Source organism: Martes martes, assembly GCF_963455335.1.
Source record: "Martes martes genome assembly, chromosome: 12".
Classification (NCBI taxonomy): Eukaryota; Metazoa; Chordata; class Mammalia; order Carnivora; family Mustelidae; genus Martes; species Martes martes.
In genome coordinates this window covers 26,239,634-26,262,759 of record NC_137900.1, presented here as the reverse complement: position 1 = coordinate 26,262,759, position 23,126 = coordinate 26,239,634, and the positions used below count along the sequence as shown (strand labels likewise).

General features: G+C 39.6%; 1 protein-coding gene across 1 annotated transcript in view; it reads left to right on the top strand.

The window, feature by feature from the left end:
- SLC28A3 (solute carrier family 28 member 3) overlaps window positions 1-23,126 on the top strand; it is a gene marked incomplete at both ends in the record, with an annotated part of 57,487 nt that overhangs the window by 8,399 nt on the left and 25,962 nt on the right. Inside the window, one exon of the mRNA XM_080820188.1 lies at window positions 11,514-11,609. Within this exon, the coding sequence (XP_080676314.1) occupies window positions 11,514-11,609 (96 nt within the window). The remainder of the gene's footprint in view (window positions 1-11,513; window positions 11,610-23,126) is intronic.

The following is a 23,126-nucleotide window of genomic DNA, read 5'->3' as shown; positions in this document are numbered from 1 at the left end:
CTCATTCCTCCTCAGAGTGTGAGGTCTTGAGGTCAGAGAAGAGGGAAGAAAGAAGTAGGAGGGGAGGAATTTAAAAGGCACAGGTGTAATAAGAAGTGGTCTGTAATAGTCCAAGAACTGACTGTACTGCATGTGACTTTGAACTTGGCTGGAGATAACAAGAGGCCCCTTCTTAAGGAGGAAGTAGAGAGGGAAGAAAGGGATGAGCTTTTGAGAAAAGCCACACTGGGGTGGGGTGTGGGGTTAAACACAGATACTAAGGTTAAAAGTCACATACTGAATCATTATGAGAAGGGTGAAACATAGGTTCTTTGGGTGAAGAGTTGAGGTTTCCAAGCCGCACTGCCGGGACTGCCATTTAGGCAAATTACCTAACTTCTATACCTATTTCCCCATCCAAAAATAGGCTCTAATACCCTACACCCACAGGACTATGGGGAGATTGGTAGAAAGCACTAGCACCTCCCAAATGCTCAAGTATCAGGGAACATTAACCAAATCATTTAGGTGCTATTTTGGTGCAGGGGCCAAACCAAGCTTTGAAATCTACGTGTGAAGTCTGCCTCTTCATATAGCAGATACTGGAATCTACTGATGGGAAACTACGGAAGACACCAACAGGCAACTTTCAATTGTTTTAATGTCAACCAAATGTGAACGTCAAGCCCCTTGGGTCCCTGCCAGACTGAGAGACATTGGCTCCCAGCATCTGTGTCTCTTCAAAAGGCCTTTGTAAAGTTATTGTTCAAATACTTTGGTTCATTCTGATCCATTTCTTATTTAGTCAACTGCATCTCTCAAAAATATTTTACAGGCTCCAAATTTATTCCATGTGTTTCTAATTAATTTATATTCATTTAGTCAGTGCTCTTTGGAAAGATGTTCTCGATTTTAGGAATCATCAAAAAGCAACGTTTTTCCAAATGTGAGCAAATTCAAATGTGTATGGCGCAGTGATTATTCTCTTTAATGCCTCACTACCAACTGTTCTGGCATGAAATAGTCTGGTTCAAGGTAAGATTAATACTTAGGAAGTGACCATGATTTCCCAAAATAGCACAACAGTAAGGCAGGCCTGAGAAACCAACACTTCATTCTGGAGGTGATTCAGGCTTTGGCATCAAATGCATTTTCATAAAAAAAGAGCTCTATTATCACCCTTGATCCTTTTAGACAGACTAGAGATTTGCCTACTAAAAACAAATCAAAGCAGGAAATGAGAATAAGAAGAATTTTAGTTTCAATTGATAGAGTCTAAGGAATTATATCCTTGTTTCTTTATTTTTTTTTTCTCAACTTTAAGAAGACATTTAGCTGTTAAGAACATTTCTGTTTCTCCCTTCACTAAAGGGGTTGCATCTTTGGAATTTCAGACACAGCTAAGTTCATTCTAATTAATCTGTGAAAGCATTACAATGTGTAGGAGCTGAACTTTTTAAGTCTTTATCATGACTATAGTAAAATAATTAACTGTGTAACTATGGTTGACAGCTTCTCGTCTAAATTCCCTAAGAAAAGGGACCATATATGCAGCACTCAGCAACAACATTCTCTAGCCCATAGTAGATGCATAAGAAATTATTTGTTAGAGTACTAAACGCGAATGCCTAAGACAGAACCCTGAGGAACTGTACGTAACATTAAGGGTTGAGTAGAAAGGCTGATAGGGTACAGGAAAGGGAGAGGTCTGGGTGAGAGGAGGAAACTAACAATGTGTAATATCACAGAAGCCAAGAACAAGACTATTTTAAGGAGGAAGTGGCCCATTGTGTATGACGAAAACTGGATTTAAGGACATGAAAACCATCCGTGACTTTGGCAAGGGTGATTTCCATAGAGTAGTAGGAGTGAAAGCCGTATTGGAATGGGTCAAAGACCAAATGAGGCAAGAAAATAGAACCTTAGTCCATTGAGGCTTCTACAGCAAAACACCACAGGCTGGGCAGCTTATAAACAACAGACACTTATTTCTCACAGTTCTGAAGGCTGGAAGTCCAAGATCGAGACACCGGCATGGTGATGTTCTCCTGAGGGCCCTCTTCCTGGTTCGTAGCCAACGTCTTCTCCCTATGGTCCTCATCCAGTGGAAGGGGCTACAGTCTCTGTGGGACCTCCCTTGTAAGGGCACTACTCCCATTCCTGTGGGCTCCACCCTCATGACTTAACCACCTCCCAAAGGCCCCATCTCCTAACACCCTCATCTCTGGGGGTTAGAATTTCAACATGATGAATTATAGGGGCACACAAACATTGACCATAGCAACCTGTAAGTTCAGACAGAAGACTGGTTTTTAAAAGGAGGAGAAAGGATGTTTCTCTATGAATTCGTGGTTTCTCAGCAATAAAAAATTGATACAGTTGCAAATATCAGAGAAGCAAGGGAAGGAAGTGTTAAGTAGAGTAGTGTGAGGAAAAGTGCAGAGCATTGTGTCTGGCTCAGTAAGTAAGGAGTCCAGGCATTGTCATATTATTGCTCTAAGAATAGCTTGTCCAAGCTGAAATCACACGTTATCAAATACAAAGTAAGAGATGCACCAGGAGGAAGACGGGCAGCAAAGCCTTCTCCCCAGACCTGAGACGGACAGAGCACCTTCTAGTCAACCAACCAAGAGCAGGTGGAACTGCTTCTTGAAATGGATATGAAAGATGCAAAAGAACCCTCACTACACTGAGTTAATATATACAAGTATAGGAAAAACTCGGTATCTGTTGCAAATACCTCTAAATACGATTTATATCAATGGCACCGAAATGAAGATCATTATTAGAACTTGCCACTGGACCCTGTTGGGTTTTTTTTTTATATGCTTTAAAGTGTTGATAAAGATGCATATAAACAATCACAAATTAATTTTAATATTTTAATAACTGGATTTCAATACCGTTGGCTCCCTTTTAGTATTACATATGCAATTTTATGTATTTTAAAACATTCTCCCGGGGCGCCTGGGTGGCTCAGTGGGTTAAAGCCTCTGCCTTCGGCTCAGGTCATGATCCCAGCGTCCTGGGATCGAGCCCCGCATCAGGCTCTCTGCTCAGCAGGGAGCCTGCTTCCTCCCTTCTCTCTCTGCCTGCCTCTCTGCCTACTTGTGATCTGTCTGTCAAATAAATAAATAAAATCTTAAAAAAAAAAAAATTCTCCCATCCAAGTACTAACCAGGTTCGACCCTGCTTAGCTGTATTTTAAAACATTCTGAAGGAGCCCATAGGCTGCACCCACTGTCCTGGTTTGGGACACTTCCCCGAAGTTGCACGTAGCTTCAATCACAGTGGCAGAATTTAATTATAGCCACAAGGAGGTTAGAAATGCAACTTTATTCTGGGAAATCTTGGGCCCCACTAAAATTCCAAGCCCTATATTTAAAGGAAATAGAGAAGGGGCACCTGGATGCCTCAGCTGGTTGGCTGTCCTACTCTTGATTTTGGTTCAGGTCATGATCTCAGGGTCATGATATCAAGCCCTATGTCGGGCTTCCTGCTGAGTGTGGAGTCTGCTTGGGATTTTCTCTCTTTCTCTCCTGCTGCCCCTCCCTCCTGCTCTCTCTCTCTCTCTCTCTTTAAAAAGACGGGGGGGGGGGGGGAAGGAAATAGAGAAGAACAGGTATTAGGGACAACTAGCAGTCTTGGTAATATTTCCTACTGAGGTTATAGAATTCAACGGATGTTAATCATATCATATTATTTATTGTTTGGGTCTTCCTTATCCTTACTTTTGCCCATTTGATCTGTCATAGACTGAAAGAGTTCTATCAACCTCTTTCTAGATGTGCTTCTAGGTATTTCTCCCTTAGTTTCCTCTACATTAATCTCTGCCATTTGTACACAGAGAGTCATGCGTCTCAGAGTGTGAGATTATACTCTGACCATTGTTTCTCTTGGAACACAGTAATTGCTTTTTTTAATCCTATATTCAGACTTGGTCAGTTAAGATCATGGACATTGCATGTTTTATCTTTCTGAGTCACCGAGTCATTTCCAGTACAGATCCTCCTCAATTTACAATGGGGTTATGCCCCCAATAAACCAATCATGAGTTGAAAGTATTGTATGTCAAGAATGTATTTCATATATCTAATCTACCAAACATTATAGCTTAGCCTAGCCTACCTTAAATGCGCTCAGAACACCTACATTAGCCTACAGTTGGGCAAAATCTTCTAACACAAATCCTATTGTACAACAGAGTGTCGAATATTTCATGTAACATACTGAATACTGTAAAGTGAAAAACAGTGGTTGCATGGGTACAGAACAGGTTTAAGCATATCAGTTGTTGACCCTAGTGATCTCATGGCCGACCAGGCAAGGCCCAGCATCACAGGCAAGGATCATACTCCATATCACTAGCCCAAGAAGAGGTCAAAATTCAAAATTCAAAGTACAGTTTATGCTAAGTGCATAATACTTTCACAACATCATAAATTTGAAAGATATCATGGGATATGGCTGAGTTTATTTGTTATTCCCTCTAATTCAATCAAACCTATTGATCTGCCAGATGGGTTTATTTGTTCTTAGTTCCTCTCAGCATAATTGGTATTATGCTTTGTAAAAATCTTTTCACTGTATGTTTGTGTTTTTTTATTTTTGTTTGGTTTCTTCTGAAGACGTATTTTTTCTTTTAATGATTCCTTTTATAACGAGCTTAAGATTATAAGTAATCACAAAATTAGTATATTTTCTAACTTCTTTTATTTTCTTTCCTTCTCTTTCATCACTTGATTTTAGCCGAATATATATTTAAGCATTTACCTTTCTCCCTTAAACACTGCTGCTTGTCATCTCTTTCGGTTCCCAGAAATTAAAAGATAAGAAAATCGGCATACTCACCCTAACTTCTACTTTTTCTTTCCCTTCTCCTTCAAGTAAGCTTTCTGAGTATTTTTCTACATTGTCAGAGGTTAAAATATAAAAATTTGTTCTGGAATCTTAATCCCCGGATTAAGGTTTTAATTTATTAAATAGATTCAAAACATACTACCATTCCTTTTGCCATAATTTCTCATTAATCTTTTGTTTGGCTGTTCTCTAGTCTTTTCTCCAAGAAAATCATGGAAACCATGTTCTTTGAGTACATTCAGGCTTCAATTTATTTTTATAAATCTTATCATTACAGACCTTCCTCTGACTTTTCTTACTGGATCTAGAACTGTGCCTTTCCTTACCTTCTTATACTTAGGGGTTCCATTTGCCCCTGGCTCACAAAGATCACGAGGGGAGAATGTTATCAGTGCTCTGTGGTCCTGCCTCCACACACCCAATTCAAAGCTCCCTTCAGAGCACTCAGAGGTGACAGAGAATTGTGCCAGAGAAGTGTGATGAACCACAGGCGGTCTCCTTAATCCAGTCCATAACCCCACACAGGCCCACAAGAAAAACAGGACCGTCTCAGGGAAGAATGGTCTAGCTAGAGCTCATGAACGACATTAAGAATTCCATAAACCTGAGACTTGAGTCAAAAGGCCACCTGAGCCAAGAGGGTCATGTGTAACAGGCAAAGAGCCAAGGTTTCTGGGATATAGCCTTTGAAAATGCAGTCGTTCCGAGGCAAACCCCATGCAATTTAGAGGAAACATTATAGAGAAAATAGCCTTAAAATAGTTGACATTTGCAGGTTTTCATTTTATTTTTTTTAAGATTTTATTAATTTATTTGTCAGAGAGAGAGTGGAGAGAGCACAAGCAGGGGGAGCAGCAGGCAGAGGGAGAAGCAGCTCCCTGTTGAGCAGGGAGTCCAATATGGGGCTCGATCCCAAGACCCTGGGATCATGACCTGAGCTGAAGGCAGAGGCTTAACCAACTGAGCCACCCAGGTGCCCCAACATTTGTAGGTTTTTAAATGTAGAAAGTAAATAAATAAAGGGGGAGCTACATTCCCAAACAATGTGAAGAGATCAGATTCACCAAACAGATGTTGACTTTTCCATGCCAAATTTCAATCATAGAGAAAAAAGTGGTTACAAATGCCTGAAAGCCAGCAAGTAAGTAGCAAACTCAACCATAACATTAATATAAAAGTCAACTGACAGGGACGCCTGGGTGGCTCAGTTGGTTAAGCGGCTGCCTTCGGCTCAGGTCATGAACCCAGCGTCCTGGGATCGAGTCCCACATCGGGCTCCTTGCTCCGCAGGGAGCCTGCTTCTCCCTCTGCCATTCTGTCTGCCTGTGCTCGCTCTCTCTCTCTCTCTCTCTCTGACAAATAAATAAATAAAATCTTTAAAAAAAAAAAGTCAACTGACAAAAGTCAATTACTATATGTGGCACGGGGTAGGTGATGACTGCTGCTCTCCTATACAGTGGTGAATGCGGCCTCAAAAAATTAAGCCTGGATGTGAACCCAGAAATGACAAAGGACCCAGCCTTTCATCATAATGTAGCACCAATTAATATAGATAATTTGTCAACATTCCTGAAAACGGTCATCCTTACATTCATGGTGAGCCACTTCCTTTGATCTCTTTATGTTGCGTTTTAGAATTTTAAGTCACTATTTAAAACAGTTGCTCCAATCTAGTCCCGTTTCATGTTCTTTGAAATGGACACAGAAAGGTTAAGTCAATCACTTGAAGCTTAAAAAAAAATGGAGGTGTATTTCTGACACTTTCATTTCGGCATCTAAGGTTTAGAATATTAGAACATATAGTAACTCTCTTGGAGAAGTAGAGAAAGCAGTCCTGTACCATTTTTGTCTCTCCTCATTTGTAGGAACATGATTTTAGCTGCACTATAATGAGCTCAAATAGCCCCCAGGAATATCTTTCTGTCGCAAAACAGTTACCAAACACTTCCATGCCTGCCATTGTGTTATACTGATGGTATTCCGCAGAGAACAGGGGACAGAGAATCTGGCTTCTCAGCTTAGAGTCTAGGGGTATAATACATATTAACACAGTTCCAAGCTTTCCAAATGGTATCATATTCCCATTTTTGCTACTGGTCTTGGGATTTGAACATCTATAGCAGTTTCTCAGGCATCACTCCTCAGAATGTATCCCACTGACTGCTTCTAGGAAGACTGCTTCAAAGATGTACAGAAATGTGGAGATGGATAGGTAGAAGGATAGATGATAGATATAGATAGATAGATAGATAGATAGATGCATACATACATACATATATAGACAGACAGACAGATGGACACATACACACATAATAAAATAAGCAACTCTCATCATCAATCTAAATCTGTTTTGGTGGTATTAATCCTTCCAGCCAAGGTAGATTAGCAAACACTTCACAAAACTTGCTGTGAAGTGTCAAGCTCTAGAACCAGGTAAAGATCTTCATACCAACTCCTCAAAGTCCTTATGGACATATTTGCCTGATGGACCATTCCCATCAGTCATAAAGTGACAACATCTAGGTCCTATCAAAGGTCAGGATGAAAGTCTCTCCAGGGGTGAAGGTGCCCCAGGCTCAAGCCCATCACAGCTCCCTCAGCAAGAAGTCAGAGTGCACCAGGCCAGAGCAGTGTCTGTAAAGAAGGTCAGAGAAAGGCTCCCTGGCAGCAGAGTTACCCCAACCACAAAAACTGAGAAATGGAAGCCACATGGTGCAATCAGGGCCACCTTGGGAGGCCCACTACCCTGTTGGAAGAAATGACCACCAAAGCCTAGGTATAGTTGAAAAGTGGCCACAGGTATCTTTCAGCACCTCTGCCATTTCTATCTGGTCTTTTCTTTTCTTTTAAGTGTATACAATGTTACACAATAATACACAATGTTACACTAGTTTCAGGTATACAACATAGGGATTCTGCAAGTTTCTATATCATACTATGCTCACGAGCGTAGCTACCATTTGTCTCCATACAATGCTATTATAATACACTGACCCTATGCTGTACCTTTTATGCCTGTGACTTATTCATTCCACAAATGGAAGCCTGTCTCCCCCTCCTCTTCACCCATTTCATCCAACCGCCCCCAACTCTGGCAACAAACAATTTGTTTTCTGTATTTACGGGTCTCATTCTGCTTTTTGTTTATTTATATGTGGGGTTTTTTGATTCCACGTATAAGTGAAATCATACAGTATTTGTCTTTCTCTCCCTGACTTATTTCACTAGAATAATACCCTCTATATCCATCTATGTTGTCCCAAATGGCATGATCTCATCCTTTTTTATGACTGTGTGATATTCCACTCACTATCAATACAGACCCCATCTTCTTTGTCCATTTATGTATTGGTGACACTTAGGCTGTGTCCATGTCTTGGCTATTGTGAATAATGCCACAGTAAACATAGGGGTGCATATATCTTTTCAAGTTTTTGTTTTCTTCAGATAAATATCCAGAAGTGGAATTGATTGATAGATCTTCTGGTAGTTCTGTTTTTAATTTTTTGAGGAACTTCTACACTCTGTTCCAGAGTGGCTGCACCAATCTGCATTCCCACCAACAATGCACAAGAGTTCCTTCTTTTCCACATCCTCGCCAACACTTCTTATGTCCTGTCTTTTTCATTCTAGCCATTCTGACTGGTCTTTTAATATCTAGAGTTCAAATCAGGTCTTCTTGATGGAAGGGGAATTTAATCTGTAGGTGTACCTCTATCTTTTTAGATATTCCTGAAGCCAAAGTGTCCTGGCCCAAGGTCCAAACTCTACAGGCTTGATACAGTTTGGGTTGGACAGTAAGTCCAGATCCCATTTTAGATATTCCAGTTGTATAACCTGAGTCACACCATCCATTTATCTCTGCTTTAGATTCTTCATCTGTCAAAATGTAGATCACAGGACTTTAAAGAGTTTATGTGTCCTGTACCTACTACATATTATATCGATGCAGGTGCAAAGAAAAGCAAAAGCCAAAAGTAACAAGGGAGAAGCTTATTTCCTGCAGATAAAAGTAGGACGTGGGGAGTACAGAACTGGAGGGGATGCACTGCTCAAGGTTTGCAGAGCCCCAAGTGCCCTGCAATTTCCGACTCTGGCATCCCCAGGATGGGGCCCTGGCGTTCATGGCCCGGCTGGAACCGTCCACACACAAGGCAGCAGGACGTAGGGAAAAATGAAAGGGGAAAGGAGCACCTGCCAGCCATCCCTTAAGGATTATTCCCGAGCTGCCCTACTCAGGGCACCACATCTATTTATATTTTGATTGGCCAGAATTTAGCTATAAGTGGAAATGTAGCCTCTTTTCAAGGTGACTATCTGGTCAGCTACAATTCTATAGAAGGGAAATACCATAAATAGATGGGGGCATGGTTTCAGTAATTTCTCAAGTTTTAGAAGTTGTGTTTAGAAACTGGATGAAAGGAGTAAATTAATAATAATTTAAAAAAGAAAAGAAAACCTCTGTCCATCTGTACTCCCTGCAACACTCACTGGGGACGTATGGAAAATGTGGGATCGAAACCCAGGCACAAAGGACTCCAGGCTCAAGGATCTGCCCTTCAGAGAATCTCGAGCCAGAATTGAGTACACCCAGCAAATAACACTAACTAGAGAAATTAAGTACCGTGCTGTCAGTTGCTTAGAAATACTCATACACAACACCGCAACGTTGTCACCAGCTCAGTGGAGTGACAAGCTTGCACGCAGAACACAATATTGGTTGTAGCTCAGTGTCCTAAGGTATGTAATCATCTGTACGAATGTATCTACTTAATCTGAATTGCTAAGTAGATGTAAAGAAACAAGGAGCTAAGGAGTCATTATGAACCACCCATCCGACCCTTGGACTCCAATTTGAAAAGAAGTAATAAACCAAAGCCAAGCAATGTCTCAAGGGTTCTTTTTCCAGCACCAGTCTACACACACAGCACCCCCCTTATTCCGGTTGGAAATCCTCCAATGGGAGACACTTCTTCCTGGACATGTTAAAAAGCCAAGGCCTAGGTACACTCCACTAGGGGGTAAAACAATCCCATTACATGTTACAAAATACGTCCAGAGGTGCCCTTGTCACCACTTAGGCCTACTCTACCCCAACCCCAAACACACACACACACACACACACACACACACACACACGCACACACACATCCCTTCTTGCGTGAACTTAAAAAAGGCAGGCCCCTTCCTTGCGCGCCGTATGTTTCAGATTCTGCCACCAGGTGGCAGGAGTAATCAAGAATTAGCAGGAATTACCACGAAGGTCGGGCTGCTCCTCCGCCAGCCAGAAAAACGTCAGGATTCTGGAAGAGATCACAAGAACACCCAGTCGAAACTGTGGTGTAGATGGGTAGACTGCGGCTGAGAAGATGTGACCGACCCAGCAACACACATGTAATTAGGGACCCCGAAGACCAGCACCCTCCTCTTCCTGTGTCTTGTATTTCCACCAACTCATGCTGTTTTATGTTTAACTTTTTGTTAAGGAAATTTTCAGCGTCTGTGAAAGTGAGAATCATAAAATGAGTCCCTAAGTGCCCACCAGTCGGCTTCTCTAACGAGCAACACTTTGTCGTCCTTCCCTGCGGTATACAGCGCCCCCTACTGTATTTGTTACCAAATACTCAGATGTACACATGGCCGCACCCATTAATGCAACACTAAAATCACTGCGGTTCGTTCAACCAAAAAGACTTGATAGCGTCTCCTATGTGTGGAGACTGTGCTAAAGTAAGATATAGAGTCATAACACAACGGGCAGTGTGGCAGCAACCCTTCCACGCATAAATCATGCGTGTGCTGGAAGTTAGATTTTATTCATGCTTTATACACTCTTGGGTTTCAATAGATGGAAAATGCAGCCCAACTCAGAACTGTCATTCTTTTATAGCTCCTTGGGGCAAGCCAGAAAGCCAAAGTTAAAATCAAAGTCATACACGTGTTCTTTCAAAGGCAAGGTCACAGGCCTAGCAGAGCACATTTCCTAAAGAGCTAAAGGGACCTACCTGACATGGTTTATCTATCTTGTTGCCTTACTTGGAATGAAGTGCCTGAGGAAGGTAAATCAGGATGAGATGGGAGAAAGATTGGACTCCCCCTCAAAAAAGGTAAAGGAGAAGTGAGCCAAATGTCCATCACATCTCAAAGCAGCAGCTCAGGGGTGAGGACATGCCTCCAAGAACACAGCTTACTCACTTCCTTAAGGTAAAATCACCACAGCTTGACAAAAGAAGGCATTTTTCTTATTCTCATTACTACCAGAGATTGCTTTAAACTAAACAAAGCATATTTTAGCATCTCAAAATTCCAATGTTTAAGAAGAAAATTATCTGTCCTGCATTTTGCTTTATTTTATACATTGGAGGCCTATGTTATATGATACACCTTAGTCTCAACTCTTATTATAAAGTCTCATGACTTAGATGCAGGCACCTGGTCCTCCTCTCTCTCGTTTTCAAGTTGGACCACACCATTCCTTCTAGCAGAGCAGAGCAAAACAGAAATCATCTGTTTCTTTATGAGCCCAAGATTCACTGGTTCTTTCTTTATTCAGCTGACGCATCTGAGCACCTCATCTTTGCCACCCTCCTTCAAAAGTCTTCTAGGTCCTGTTTCTTGAGAGAGGTTTTTTTGTTCTGAAATTGTATTTTTGCAATGTATGCTTTTTTTCTTAGAATGAAGACGACTTTGGTGAGAGCCAGAAAACGTCAGGAAATAACTCGCTAAGGTGTAGAGTTACGCAAAACGAAGAACACAAAACCACGACGCAGGTACTTGGGTGATGGTTGAGTGACTCTATTACCATGGTAACTGCTGTGCAGCAGGGACTGAGAGCTGTGGGGACAGAAAACTGGTGCTCAGCTGGCACTCAGAGGAATGAATTAAATGGTAATTAGAATGTGTATGGCAGAGTCGTGAAGGCAATACACACACTCAAACGAAGAGATTTTGTATTGATACACCTGTCCCCAGAGTTTTCTGCTGGGGAGAGTATGTAGGCTCTCTCTGGACATGTCACTGGCACAGATTCCAAGCTCCAACCTAAAGCAAAAGGCACTGGTTTAAACCAAAGTGTCTCAATTTTAAAGCAGGTGAGGCAGATGAGGTAGGATGTGGTTCTAAAACTGTCCATCATGCCCTAGGGCTCCCAGAGACACCTAAGTTTATAGCACACTGAGGCATTCTGTCACAAGGCCACTTTTCTTTTTTTATATATTGAATTCTGGGCAGGAGCTCATTGGAAGAAAGCCTTCTGCTCCTAAAAATTAAGCAGAGTATCCATGTAGATCGTCTTTTTTTTTTTTTTTTTTTTGTAACACCTGGGTGCTGACTATCAAGCCGTTTATTGGAGGGAGTTAGTCCCATGATAAAAAGAGTAATTTGTTTGAAATAGAAAATGTGGGATATTATTGTAACAAAATTTGGAACATAAAAAAATTACCTATATAAATCCAGAAAAAAATAGATGCCTAACATCTTAAAATATGGCCTTTTAAGACAAATATACACCCATGTGCATATGTCATGCTATCCATATCACTACTGTCCATTTTACTTAGTATATTGTAAAAAGTACCCATTTCACTCATTATTCAACAAAACAAGAGAAAACAATACTTCTGTCCATATGAAACCTGCACATAGTTTATAGTACCTTTGTTCATGACAGCCAAAATGTGGAAGCAGCCAAGATCTCCTTTAGCAGATGAATAGACAAATGAACTGTGGCTCATCCAGACAATGGAATATTCTTCAGCACCAAAAAGACATGAATCTTTGAGCCAAGTAAAGACAGGAGGGAGAGATTAAGAGCAAGATGGCAGAGGAGTAGGAAACCTAAATATGGTTGGGTCATAGGAATTCAGCTAGATAGTTATCAAACCTGAACACCTACAAACTCAACAGGAGATTGAAGAGAAGAAGAGCAGCAATTCTTGGAACAGAAAAGTGACCACTTTCTGGAAGGTAGGACATGCAGAGAAGTGAATCCAAGGCAACATTTGGGAAGTTAGACTGTGGTGGGGGTAGGGGCCGGCTCCCGGCAAGCAGTAGAGTCGTGGAGCACAAAATCAGAACTTCTAGAAGTCTGCTCCACGGAGGGATGTCGCTCCAGAGGCTAACCAGGGGGTGGAGCCCTCGCGGGAACAGTGTGGTCTCAGGACCCATGGGGTCACAGAAAGACCAGGGGTCCCTGAGTGCAGCAGAGCTCCCAGGTATTGGAGTGGGGAAGCTGGCTACAGAGACAGAGCCGAGGGGTGGGCTCTCAGCTCGGGGTTACCTTAAACCATGATCCAAGGCACAGCTGGGCCACTGCTCTTGGAACGGCGTGGAGTATGCAGCAGGAATCAGCTGGGTTTGGAGACTCCAAATGGGGCTGAGGGCCAGATATAGAAACACTCAGTCACAGGCCAGGTGAGCTCAGAGTGTGGCTGGAGACCAGGGAGATGGGAGGAATTGACTGCTTTTCTCCGAGGGCGCACTGAGGAGTGGGGCCCTGAGCTCTCTTCCCCTCCAGGGCCAGAGATTGGGAGGCCACCATTTTCATTCCCACCCTCCAAGGCAGTACAGAAAGCATTCAGGGAACAAAAGATCCCAAGAGTGACCCCAAGCAGATTAATTTAGCCTGGCCCCTGGCAAGGGCAGTGCAATTCCACCTCGGGCAAAGACATTTGAGAATCACTACAACAGGCGAAGATCACCAAGAACATCCAGCCAAGACCAAGTTCACCGATCAATGAGAACTGCGGAACTCCAGAGCTGGGGAAAGCAACACATAAAATTCATGGCTTTTTTCCCATGATTCTTTAGTCTTTCAAAGTTTAATTTTTTTTCTTATTCTATTTTTGAAGTTTTTCCACTTTCCTATTTTAACCTTTTTAAACTATTTTATCTTATCAATATCTTTTTAAAAAATCTTTTAAAATTTTCATTGTTTCTATTCCTTCATTGTATTTAACCTTATTTTTTATATACATACAGTTTTTTCTGTCTTTAAAATTTTGGGATACAGTTTCTTCTAGCAGATCAAAATATACCCTAAATCTAGCACATGGCTTTGTTCTAGTCTCCAGTCTGATCACATTCTTTCCTCTTTTTTTTTTTTTCCAACCAACTTCTTATCTTATCAATTCCTTTTTTAGAATCTTTTTTTAATTTTCATCTTTACATTCATATTCCATCTCTTCATTGTGTTTACCCTTACTTTGTATATATATATTTTTTTTTCCTTAAAACTTTGAGAGGCAGTTTCTTCTAACAGACCAAAATACACCCAAAATCAAGTTTGCGACTCTGTTCTATTCATCAGTCTAATATATATTAGACTTATATATATTAGACTATATATATTAGACTAATATATATTAGTCTAATATATATATTAGACTAATATATATTAGTCTAATATATATATAATATATTATATATATTATATATATATCTAATATATATATTAGATATATATAATATATCTAATCTATATATATATCTAATATATATTATAGTCTAATATATATATATAATATATATTAGACTGATGTATATATAATCCATCTATCTATATATAGATAGATATAATCTATCTATCTATCTAGATATATCTATCTAGATATATTATATATATATATTAGACTGATGAATAAAACAGAGTCACACACTCTGTTTATTATATATAATATATGTCATATATATTACATATAGATAAATAGATATTATCTATATATATCTATATATATTAGACTGATGAATAGAACAGAGTCACACACTCTGGAGAATATATATATATATATATATATATAATTTTCTTCTTTTTCTCCTTTCTTCTCCCCCCAGTTTCAGGTCTCTTCTGATTTGGTTAGTGTATATTTTTCTGGGGTTGTTGCTACCCTTTTTGTATTTTGTTCTCTCATTCATCTATTCTTATCCGGATAAAATGACAAGGCAGAAAAACTCACCTCAAAAAAAAAAAAAAAAAAAAAAGAACAAGAGGCAGTACTGACAGCTAGGGACCTAATCAAAATAGACATTAGTGAGATGCCAGAACCTGAGTTCAGAATGATGATTATCAGGGTGCTAGGTGGGCTCGAAAAAATCACAGAACATACTAGAGAACCCCTTTCTGGAGAAACAAAATCCCCTTCTGGAGAAATAAGAGAACTAATATCTAACCGAGTTGAAATCAAAAAAGCTATTAATGAGGTGCAAACAAAAATGGAAGCTCTTACTGCTAGGATAAATGAGGCAGAAGAGAGAATAGACATATAGAAGACCAAATGATGGAGAATAAAGAAACTGAGAAAAAGGTAAACAACTACTGGATCATGAGGGGAGAATTCTAGAGATAAGTGATACCATAAGACAAAACAATATTAGGATAATTGGGGTCCGAGAAGAAGAAAAAAGTGAGAGGGGGCTAGAAGGTATATTGGAGCAAATTATAGCAGGGAATTTCCCTAATTTGGGGAAGGAAGCAGGCATCAAAATCCAGGAGGCACAGAGAAGCCCCCTCAAAATCAATAAAAATAGGTCAACACCCCATCATCTAATAGTAAAACTTAAAGTCTCAGAGACAAAGAGAAAATCCTGAAAGCAGCTCGGGACAAGAGGTCTGTAACATACAACAGTAGAAATATTAGATTGATAGCAGACCTATCCACAGAGACTTGGCAGGCCAGCAAGGACTGGCATGGTATATTCAGAGCACTAAACAAGAGAAATATGCAGCCAAGAATACTATATCCAGCTAGGCTGTCATTGAAAATAGAAGGAGAGATAAAAAGCTTCCAGGTCAGTATTTACCCCAAAGATACAGATGTAGTGAAAAAAAGGGCCATATGTACCCCAATGTTCATAACAGCAGTGGGCACAATTGGCAAACTGTGGAAAGAGCCAAGATGCCCTTCAACAGACAAATGGGTAAAGAAGATATGGTCCATATATACAATGGAATATTACACCTCCATCAGAAAGGATGAATACCCAACTTTTCTATCAACATGGACAAGACTGGAGGAAATGATGCTGAGTGAAATAAGTCAAGCAGAGAAAGTCAATTATCATTTCATTTCACTTACTTGTGGAGTAAAAGGAATAACATGGAGGACATTAGGAGAAGGAAGGGAAAAGTGAATTGGGGAAAATCAGAGGGGAAGATGAACCATGAGAGACTGTGGACCCTGAGAAACAAACTGAGGGTTTTGGAAGAGAGTGAGATAGGGGGATGGGTGGGTATTAAGGAGGGCACATATTGCATGGAGCACTGGGTGTGATGCATAAACAATGAATCTTGGAACACTGAAAAAATTAAATTAAATTAAATTTAAAAAAAAGAAAAGCTTCCAGGACAAACAAAAACTAAAAGAATTTGCAAACACCAAACCAGCCCTACAGTAAATATTGAAAGGGGTTCTCTAAGCAAAGAGAGAGCCTAAAAGAAATAGACCAGAAAGGAAAAGAGACAGTATGCAGTAACAGTCACCTTATAGGCAATACAATGGCACTAAATTCATATCTTTCTACAGTTACCCTGAATGTAAATGGGCTAAATGCCCCAATCAAAAGACACAGGGTATCAGAATGGATTAAAAAAAAACAAGACCTATAGATATGCTGTCTACAAGAAACTCATTTTAGACCCAAAGACATCCAGATTTAAAGTGAGGGGGTGGAAAAAATTTACCGTGCTAATGACATCAAAAGAAAACTGGGGTGGCAATCTTTATATCAGATAAATTAGATTTTAAGCAAAATACTATAATAAGAGATGATGAGGGACTCTATATCATATTCAAAGGGTCTGTGCAACAAGAAGATCTAACAATTTTAAATATCTATGCCCCTAATGTGGGATCAGCCAATTATATAAACCAATTAATAACTAAATCGAGGAAGCACATCGACAATAATACAATAATAGTAGGGGACATTCACACCCCCTCACTGAAATGGACAGATCATCTAAACAAAAGATCAACAATGAAATAAAGGTTTTACATGACACACTGGAACAGGTGAACATCACAGATATATTCAGAACATTCCACACCAAAGTGACAGAATACACATTCTTCTCTAGTGCACATGGAACATTCTCCAGAATAGATCACATCCTGGGTCAAAAATCAGGTCTTAGCTGGTACCAAAAGATTGGAATCATTCCCTGCATATTTTCAAACCACAGAGCTTTGAAACTAGAACTCAACCACGAGAGGAAAGTTGGAAAGAACTCAAATACATGGAGGCTAAAGAGCATCCTAGTAAAGAATGAATGGGTCAACCAGGATATTAAAGAAGAATTTTAAAACTTCATGGAAACAAATGAAAATGAAAACACAACTGTTCAAAAAATCTTTGGGACACAGCAAAGGCAGTCCTGAGAGGAAAGGATATAGTGATACAAGCCTTTCTCAAGACTCAAGAAACAAGAAAGGTCTCAAGTACACAACCCAACCCTACACCTAAAGGAGCTGGAAAAAGAACAGCAAAGAAAGCCTAAACCCAACAGGAGAAGAGAAATAATAAAGGTCAGAGCAGAAATCAATGAAATAGATACCAAAAGAACAGTAGAACAAAGCAACAAAACTGGGAGCTGGTTCTTTGAAAGAATTAATAAAATTGATAAACCTCTGGGGGTGCCTGGGTGGCTCAGTGGATTAAAGCCTCTGCCTTTGGCTCGGGTCATGATCTCAGGGTCCTGGGATCAAGCCCCACATGGGGCTCTCTGCTCAGCAGGGAGCCTGTTTCCCTTCCTCTCTCTCTCTGCTTGCCTCTCTCCTTACTTGTGATCTCTGTCTGTCAAATAAATAAATTTTTTAAAAAATTGATAAGCCTCTGGCCTGACTTATCAAAAAGAAAAGAGAAAGGACCCAAATTAATAAAATCATGAATGAAAGAGGAGAGATCACAACCAACACCAAAGAAATAAAAACAATTATAAGAACATATTATGAGCAACCATACATCAGCAAATTTGACAATCTGGAGGAAATGGATGCATTCCCAGAGATGTATAAACTACCAACACTGAACCAGGAAGAAATAGAAAACCTGAACAGACCCTAACTCCACAGTAAGGAGATTAAAGCAGTCATCAAAAATCTCCCAACAAACAAGAGCCCAGGGCCAGAAGGCTTCTCAGAGGAATTCTAACAAACATTGAAAGAAGAATTAATACCTATTCTCCTGAAACTGTTGCAAAAAAAAAGTAATGGAAGGAAAACTTCCAAACTCACTTTAAGAAGCCAGCATCACCTTGATCCCAAAACCAGACAAAGACCCCCATCAAAAAGGAGAATTACAAACCAATATCCTTGATGAACATGGATGCAAAAATCCTTACCAAAATAGTAGCCAATAGTATATTAAAATGACTACTCACCACAACCAAGTGGGATTTATTCCTGGGCTGCAAGTCTGGTTCAACATCTACAAATCAATCAATGTGATACAATACATTAATAATAGAAAGAACAAGAACCATATGATACTCTCAATAGATGCTGGAACAGCATTTGACAAAGTAGAGCATCCTTTCTTGATCAAAACTCTTTACAGTACAGGGATAGAGCATACATACCTCAACATCACCAAAGCCATCTATGAAAAACCCACATCAAATATCATTCTCAATGGGGAAAAACTGAGAACTTTTCCCCTAAAGTCAGGAACATGGCAGGGCTGTCCACTATCACCACTGCTATTCAACATAGTACTAGAAGTCCTAGCCTCGTCAATCAGACAACAAAAAGAAATAAAAGGCATCCAAATCAGCAAAGAAGTCAAACTCTCACTCTTTTCAGATGATATAACACTTTATGTGGAAAACCCAAAAGACTCCACTCCAAAACTGCTAGAACTCATACAGGAATTCAGTAAAGTGTCAGGATACAAAACCAATCTACAGAAATCAGTTGCATTTCTATGCACCAACAACAAGACAAAACAAAGAGAAATTAAGGAGTCGATCCCATTTACAATTGCACCCAAAACCATAAGATACCTAGGAATAAACCTAACCAAAGAGGAAAAGACTCTACTCAGAAAACTATAAAGTACTCATGAAAGAAATTAAGGAAGACACAAAGAAATGGAAAAATGTTCCATGCTCATGGATTGGAAGAACAAATATTGTGAAAATGTCTATGCTACCTAAAGCAATCTGCATGTTTAATGCAATCCCTATCAAAATACCATCAATTTTTTTCAAAGAAATGGAACAAATAATCCTAAAATTTATACGGAACCAGAAAAGACCTCAAATAGCCAGAGGAATGTTGAAAAAGAAAGCCAAAGTTGGTGGCATCACAATTCCAGACTTTAAGCTCTATTACAAAGTTGCCATCATCAAGACAGTATGGTACTGGCACAAAAACAGACACATAGATCAATGGAACAGAATAGAGAGCCCAGAAATGGACCCTCAGCTCTATGGTCAATTAATCTCCCACAAAGTGGGAAAGAATGTCCAATGGAAAAAAGACAGTCTCTTCAACAAATGGTGTTGGGAAAATTGGACAGCCACATGCAAAAGAATGAAACTGGACAATTTCCTTAAAAGACACATAAAAATAGACTCAAAATGGATGAGAGACCTCAATGTGAGATAGGAATCCATCAAAATCCTTGAGGAGAACACAGGCATCAACCTCTTTGACCTCAGCCGCAGCAACTTTTTTCTAGAAATATCATCAAAGGAAGGGAAGCAAGGGCAAAAATGAACTATTGGAACTTCATTAAGATCAAAAGCTTTTGCACAGCAAAGGAAACAGTCAACAAAACCAAAAAACAACTGACAGAATGGGGAAGATGTTTGCAAATGACATATCAGATAAAGGGCTAGTATCCAAAATCTATAAAGAACTTATCAAACTCAACACCCAACAAACAAATAATCCAATCAAGAAATGGGCAGAACTCATGAACAGACATCTCTGCAAAGAAGACATCCAGATGGCCAACAGACACATGAAAAAGTGCTCAACATCACTCGGTATCAGGGATATACAAATCAAAACCACAGTGAGATACCACATCACACCTGTTAGAATGGCTAAAATTAACAAGTAAGGAAACAACAAGTGTTGGCGAGGACGCAGAGTAAGGGGAACCCTCCTACGCTATTGGTAGGAATGCAAGCTGGTGCAGCCACTCTGGAAAACAATCTGTAGGTTCCTCAAAAAGTTGAAAATAGGGGTGCCTGGGTGGCTCAGTGGGTTAAAGCCTCTGCCTTCGGCTCAGGTCATGATCCCAGGGTCCTGGGATGGAGCCCCACATAGGGTTCTCTGCTCAACGGGTAGTCTGCTTCTTCTCTCTCTCTCTCAGCCTACTTGTGATCTCTGTCTGTCAAATAAATAAATAATAAAAAAATCTTTTTAAAAAGTTGTAAATAGAGCTACCCTATGACCCAACAATCGCACTACTGGATATTTACCCTAAATATATAAATGTAGTGATCCGAAGGGGCATGTGCACCCCAATGTTTTTAGCAGCAATGTCCACAATAGCCAAACCATGGAAAGAACCCAGATGTCCATCAACAGATGAATGGATAAAGAAGATGTGGTATAAACACACACACACACACACACACACACACACACACACACACACACTGGAATACTATGCAGCCATCAAAAAATGAAATCTTGCCATTTGCGATGACGTGGGTGGAACTAGAGGGTATTATGCTGAGCAAAATAAGTCAATCAGAGAAAGACAATTATCATATGATCGCTCTGATATGAGGAATTTGGGAGGCAGGGCAGAGGGCCGTCGGGGGAAGGGAGGGGAAAAAATGAAACAAGATGAAACCAGAGAGGGAGACAAACCATAAGAGACTCTGAATCTCTTGAAACAAACTGAGGGTTGCTAGGAGGTGGCGGGGGGGATAGGGTGGCTGGGTTATGGACATTGGAGAGGGTATATGCTATGGTGAATGCTGTGAATTGTGTGACTCACAGACCTGTACCCCTGAACCAAGTAATACATTATATGTTAATTTTTAAAAAAGAAAAGACATGGGGGAATAATAAATGTGTGCCACTAATTAAAAGAAGCAGTCAGAAATGGTTACATGCTGTATGATTCCAAGTATATGACAAATAAAAGGTAAAACAGTGAAGACAGTAAAAAGACCAAAGGTTACCAAGAGGTGGGGAGGGACATGTGGGCAGAGCACAGAGGATTTGGGGGCAGTGAAACTACTCTGTGGGATACTATTATGGTGGATACATGTCCTTATGCATTTATCCAGACCCACAAAATGTACAACACCAAGAGGGAACCCTAATGTAAACTATAGAATTTGGGTGCTAATATGCCCATGTAGGTTCATCAATTGCAACAAATTTACCACTCTGGTAGGAAACGTGCTAATGGGAGAAGCTATGCATGACTGGGGTCAGGGAAATTTCTACTTTCTCCTCAATTTTGCTGAGAACTGAAACTGCTCTTTAAAAAATGAAGTCTCTTTTTTAATTGTTTCACAAAACAATCAAAAAAAAGTTAGATACTTTATTATTATAGACAAGGATACAAAGAGCAAGAAGGAGCCACTGGATTTGGCAACAATGGTCCTTGGGTGATCTTGGTAGCAGCCATCTCAGTAGAAGTCTGAGTGAGTAGGATGTGAGGATCACGAAAAATAAAGGCAATTCTTTCAAGTGGTTTGTCTGTGAAGGAAAGGAGAGAAAGTAGATGTGCCATGACTAAGGGGTCAAGAAGATTTTGTTGTTATTATCATTTTTTGTTGTTGCTGTTGTTGTTGCTAGTTTTTTTTTTAAATTTTTAATGCTAAATCTTTATTTTAAAGCTTATAAATAATTTTTTCAAAGTGCTATATTTAACATTTTCTTTAATTTCTGCACTAGCTTGTTAGGAGATGATATTCTTTGGCTCATTTTATAGCTGATAAAAAAGACGAACATCAAATTGTATAAAGCCATTTCAGTTTAAACTCAGGGTGCAATTGTTTCACAGAATTCATAAGTTTAGCTCAATTGCCACACTTCTTTTTCTTTTTATGTAATGTTAGTCACCACACAGCACATCATTAGTTTTTGATGTAGTGTTCCATGATTCATTGTGTGCGTATAACACCCAGTGCCCCCCACAATCCTTGGTTTGTTTTAAAGATGGAGACAGGTGCTTACTATAGCAGCACATATACTAAAATTGGAACGATAGAAAGATTAGCATGGCCCCTGCACAAGGATGACATGCCCATTTGTGAAGCATTCCACATTTTTAATACCAAAAAAACATAAGCCAATTAAAAAATGGGCAGAAGACATGAATAGACCTTTCTTCAAAGAAGACATCCAGATGGCCAACAGACCCATGAAAAGATGCTCAACATCACTCATCATCAGGGAAATGCAAGTCAATACCACAATGAAATATTGCTGCACACCTGTCAGAATGGCTAAAATCAAAAACATAAGATACGACAAGTGTTGGCAAGGATGGGGAGAAATAATGAATCATTGAACACTACATCAAAAACTAATGATATACTATATGCTGGCTAACTGAAATAAACAAACAAATAAATAAATAATAAATAAATAAATAAAATTTTGAAAAAGAAAGATGAGGATAAAAAGGAACACTCGAGCACTGTCAGTATGAGTGCAAACTGGTGCAGCCACTTGCAGAAAAGAGTATGGAGGTTCCTCAAAACTTTAAAAAGAGAACTACCCTGGGATCCAGTAATTGCACTGGATTTATCCAAAGAATACAAATGGATACATGCACCCTTATGTTTATTGCAGCATTATTTACAATAGCCAGAATATGGAAGCAGCCCAAGTGTCCATCGATAGATGAATGGATAAAGAAGTGATATATATATCCTATATATTTGTAATATATAGCACTATTATTGGGCTATAAAAAAAGAGTGGAATGCTGCATTTGCAACGGCATGGATGGATCTAGAGAGTATAATGCCAACTGAAATAAATCAGTTGAAGAAAGACAAATACTATATGATCTCACTCATATGTGGAATTTAAGAAACAAAACAAATGAACAAAGAAGAAAAGAGATATATCAAAAAACAGACTTAGCTATAAAGAGATGGTTACCAGAGGGGAGGCGGGTGGAGGAATGGGTGAAATAGGGGAAGGGGATTAAGCGTATACTCATCATGATGTAAATGAGTAGATGTAGTATGTAGAGAATTGTTGAAGACTATATTGTACACGTGAAATTAATATAAAAATGTACGTTAATTATATTAAAATTAAAATCTTTATTTATTTGTTTATTTGACAGAGATCACAAGTAGG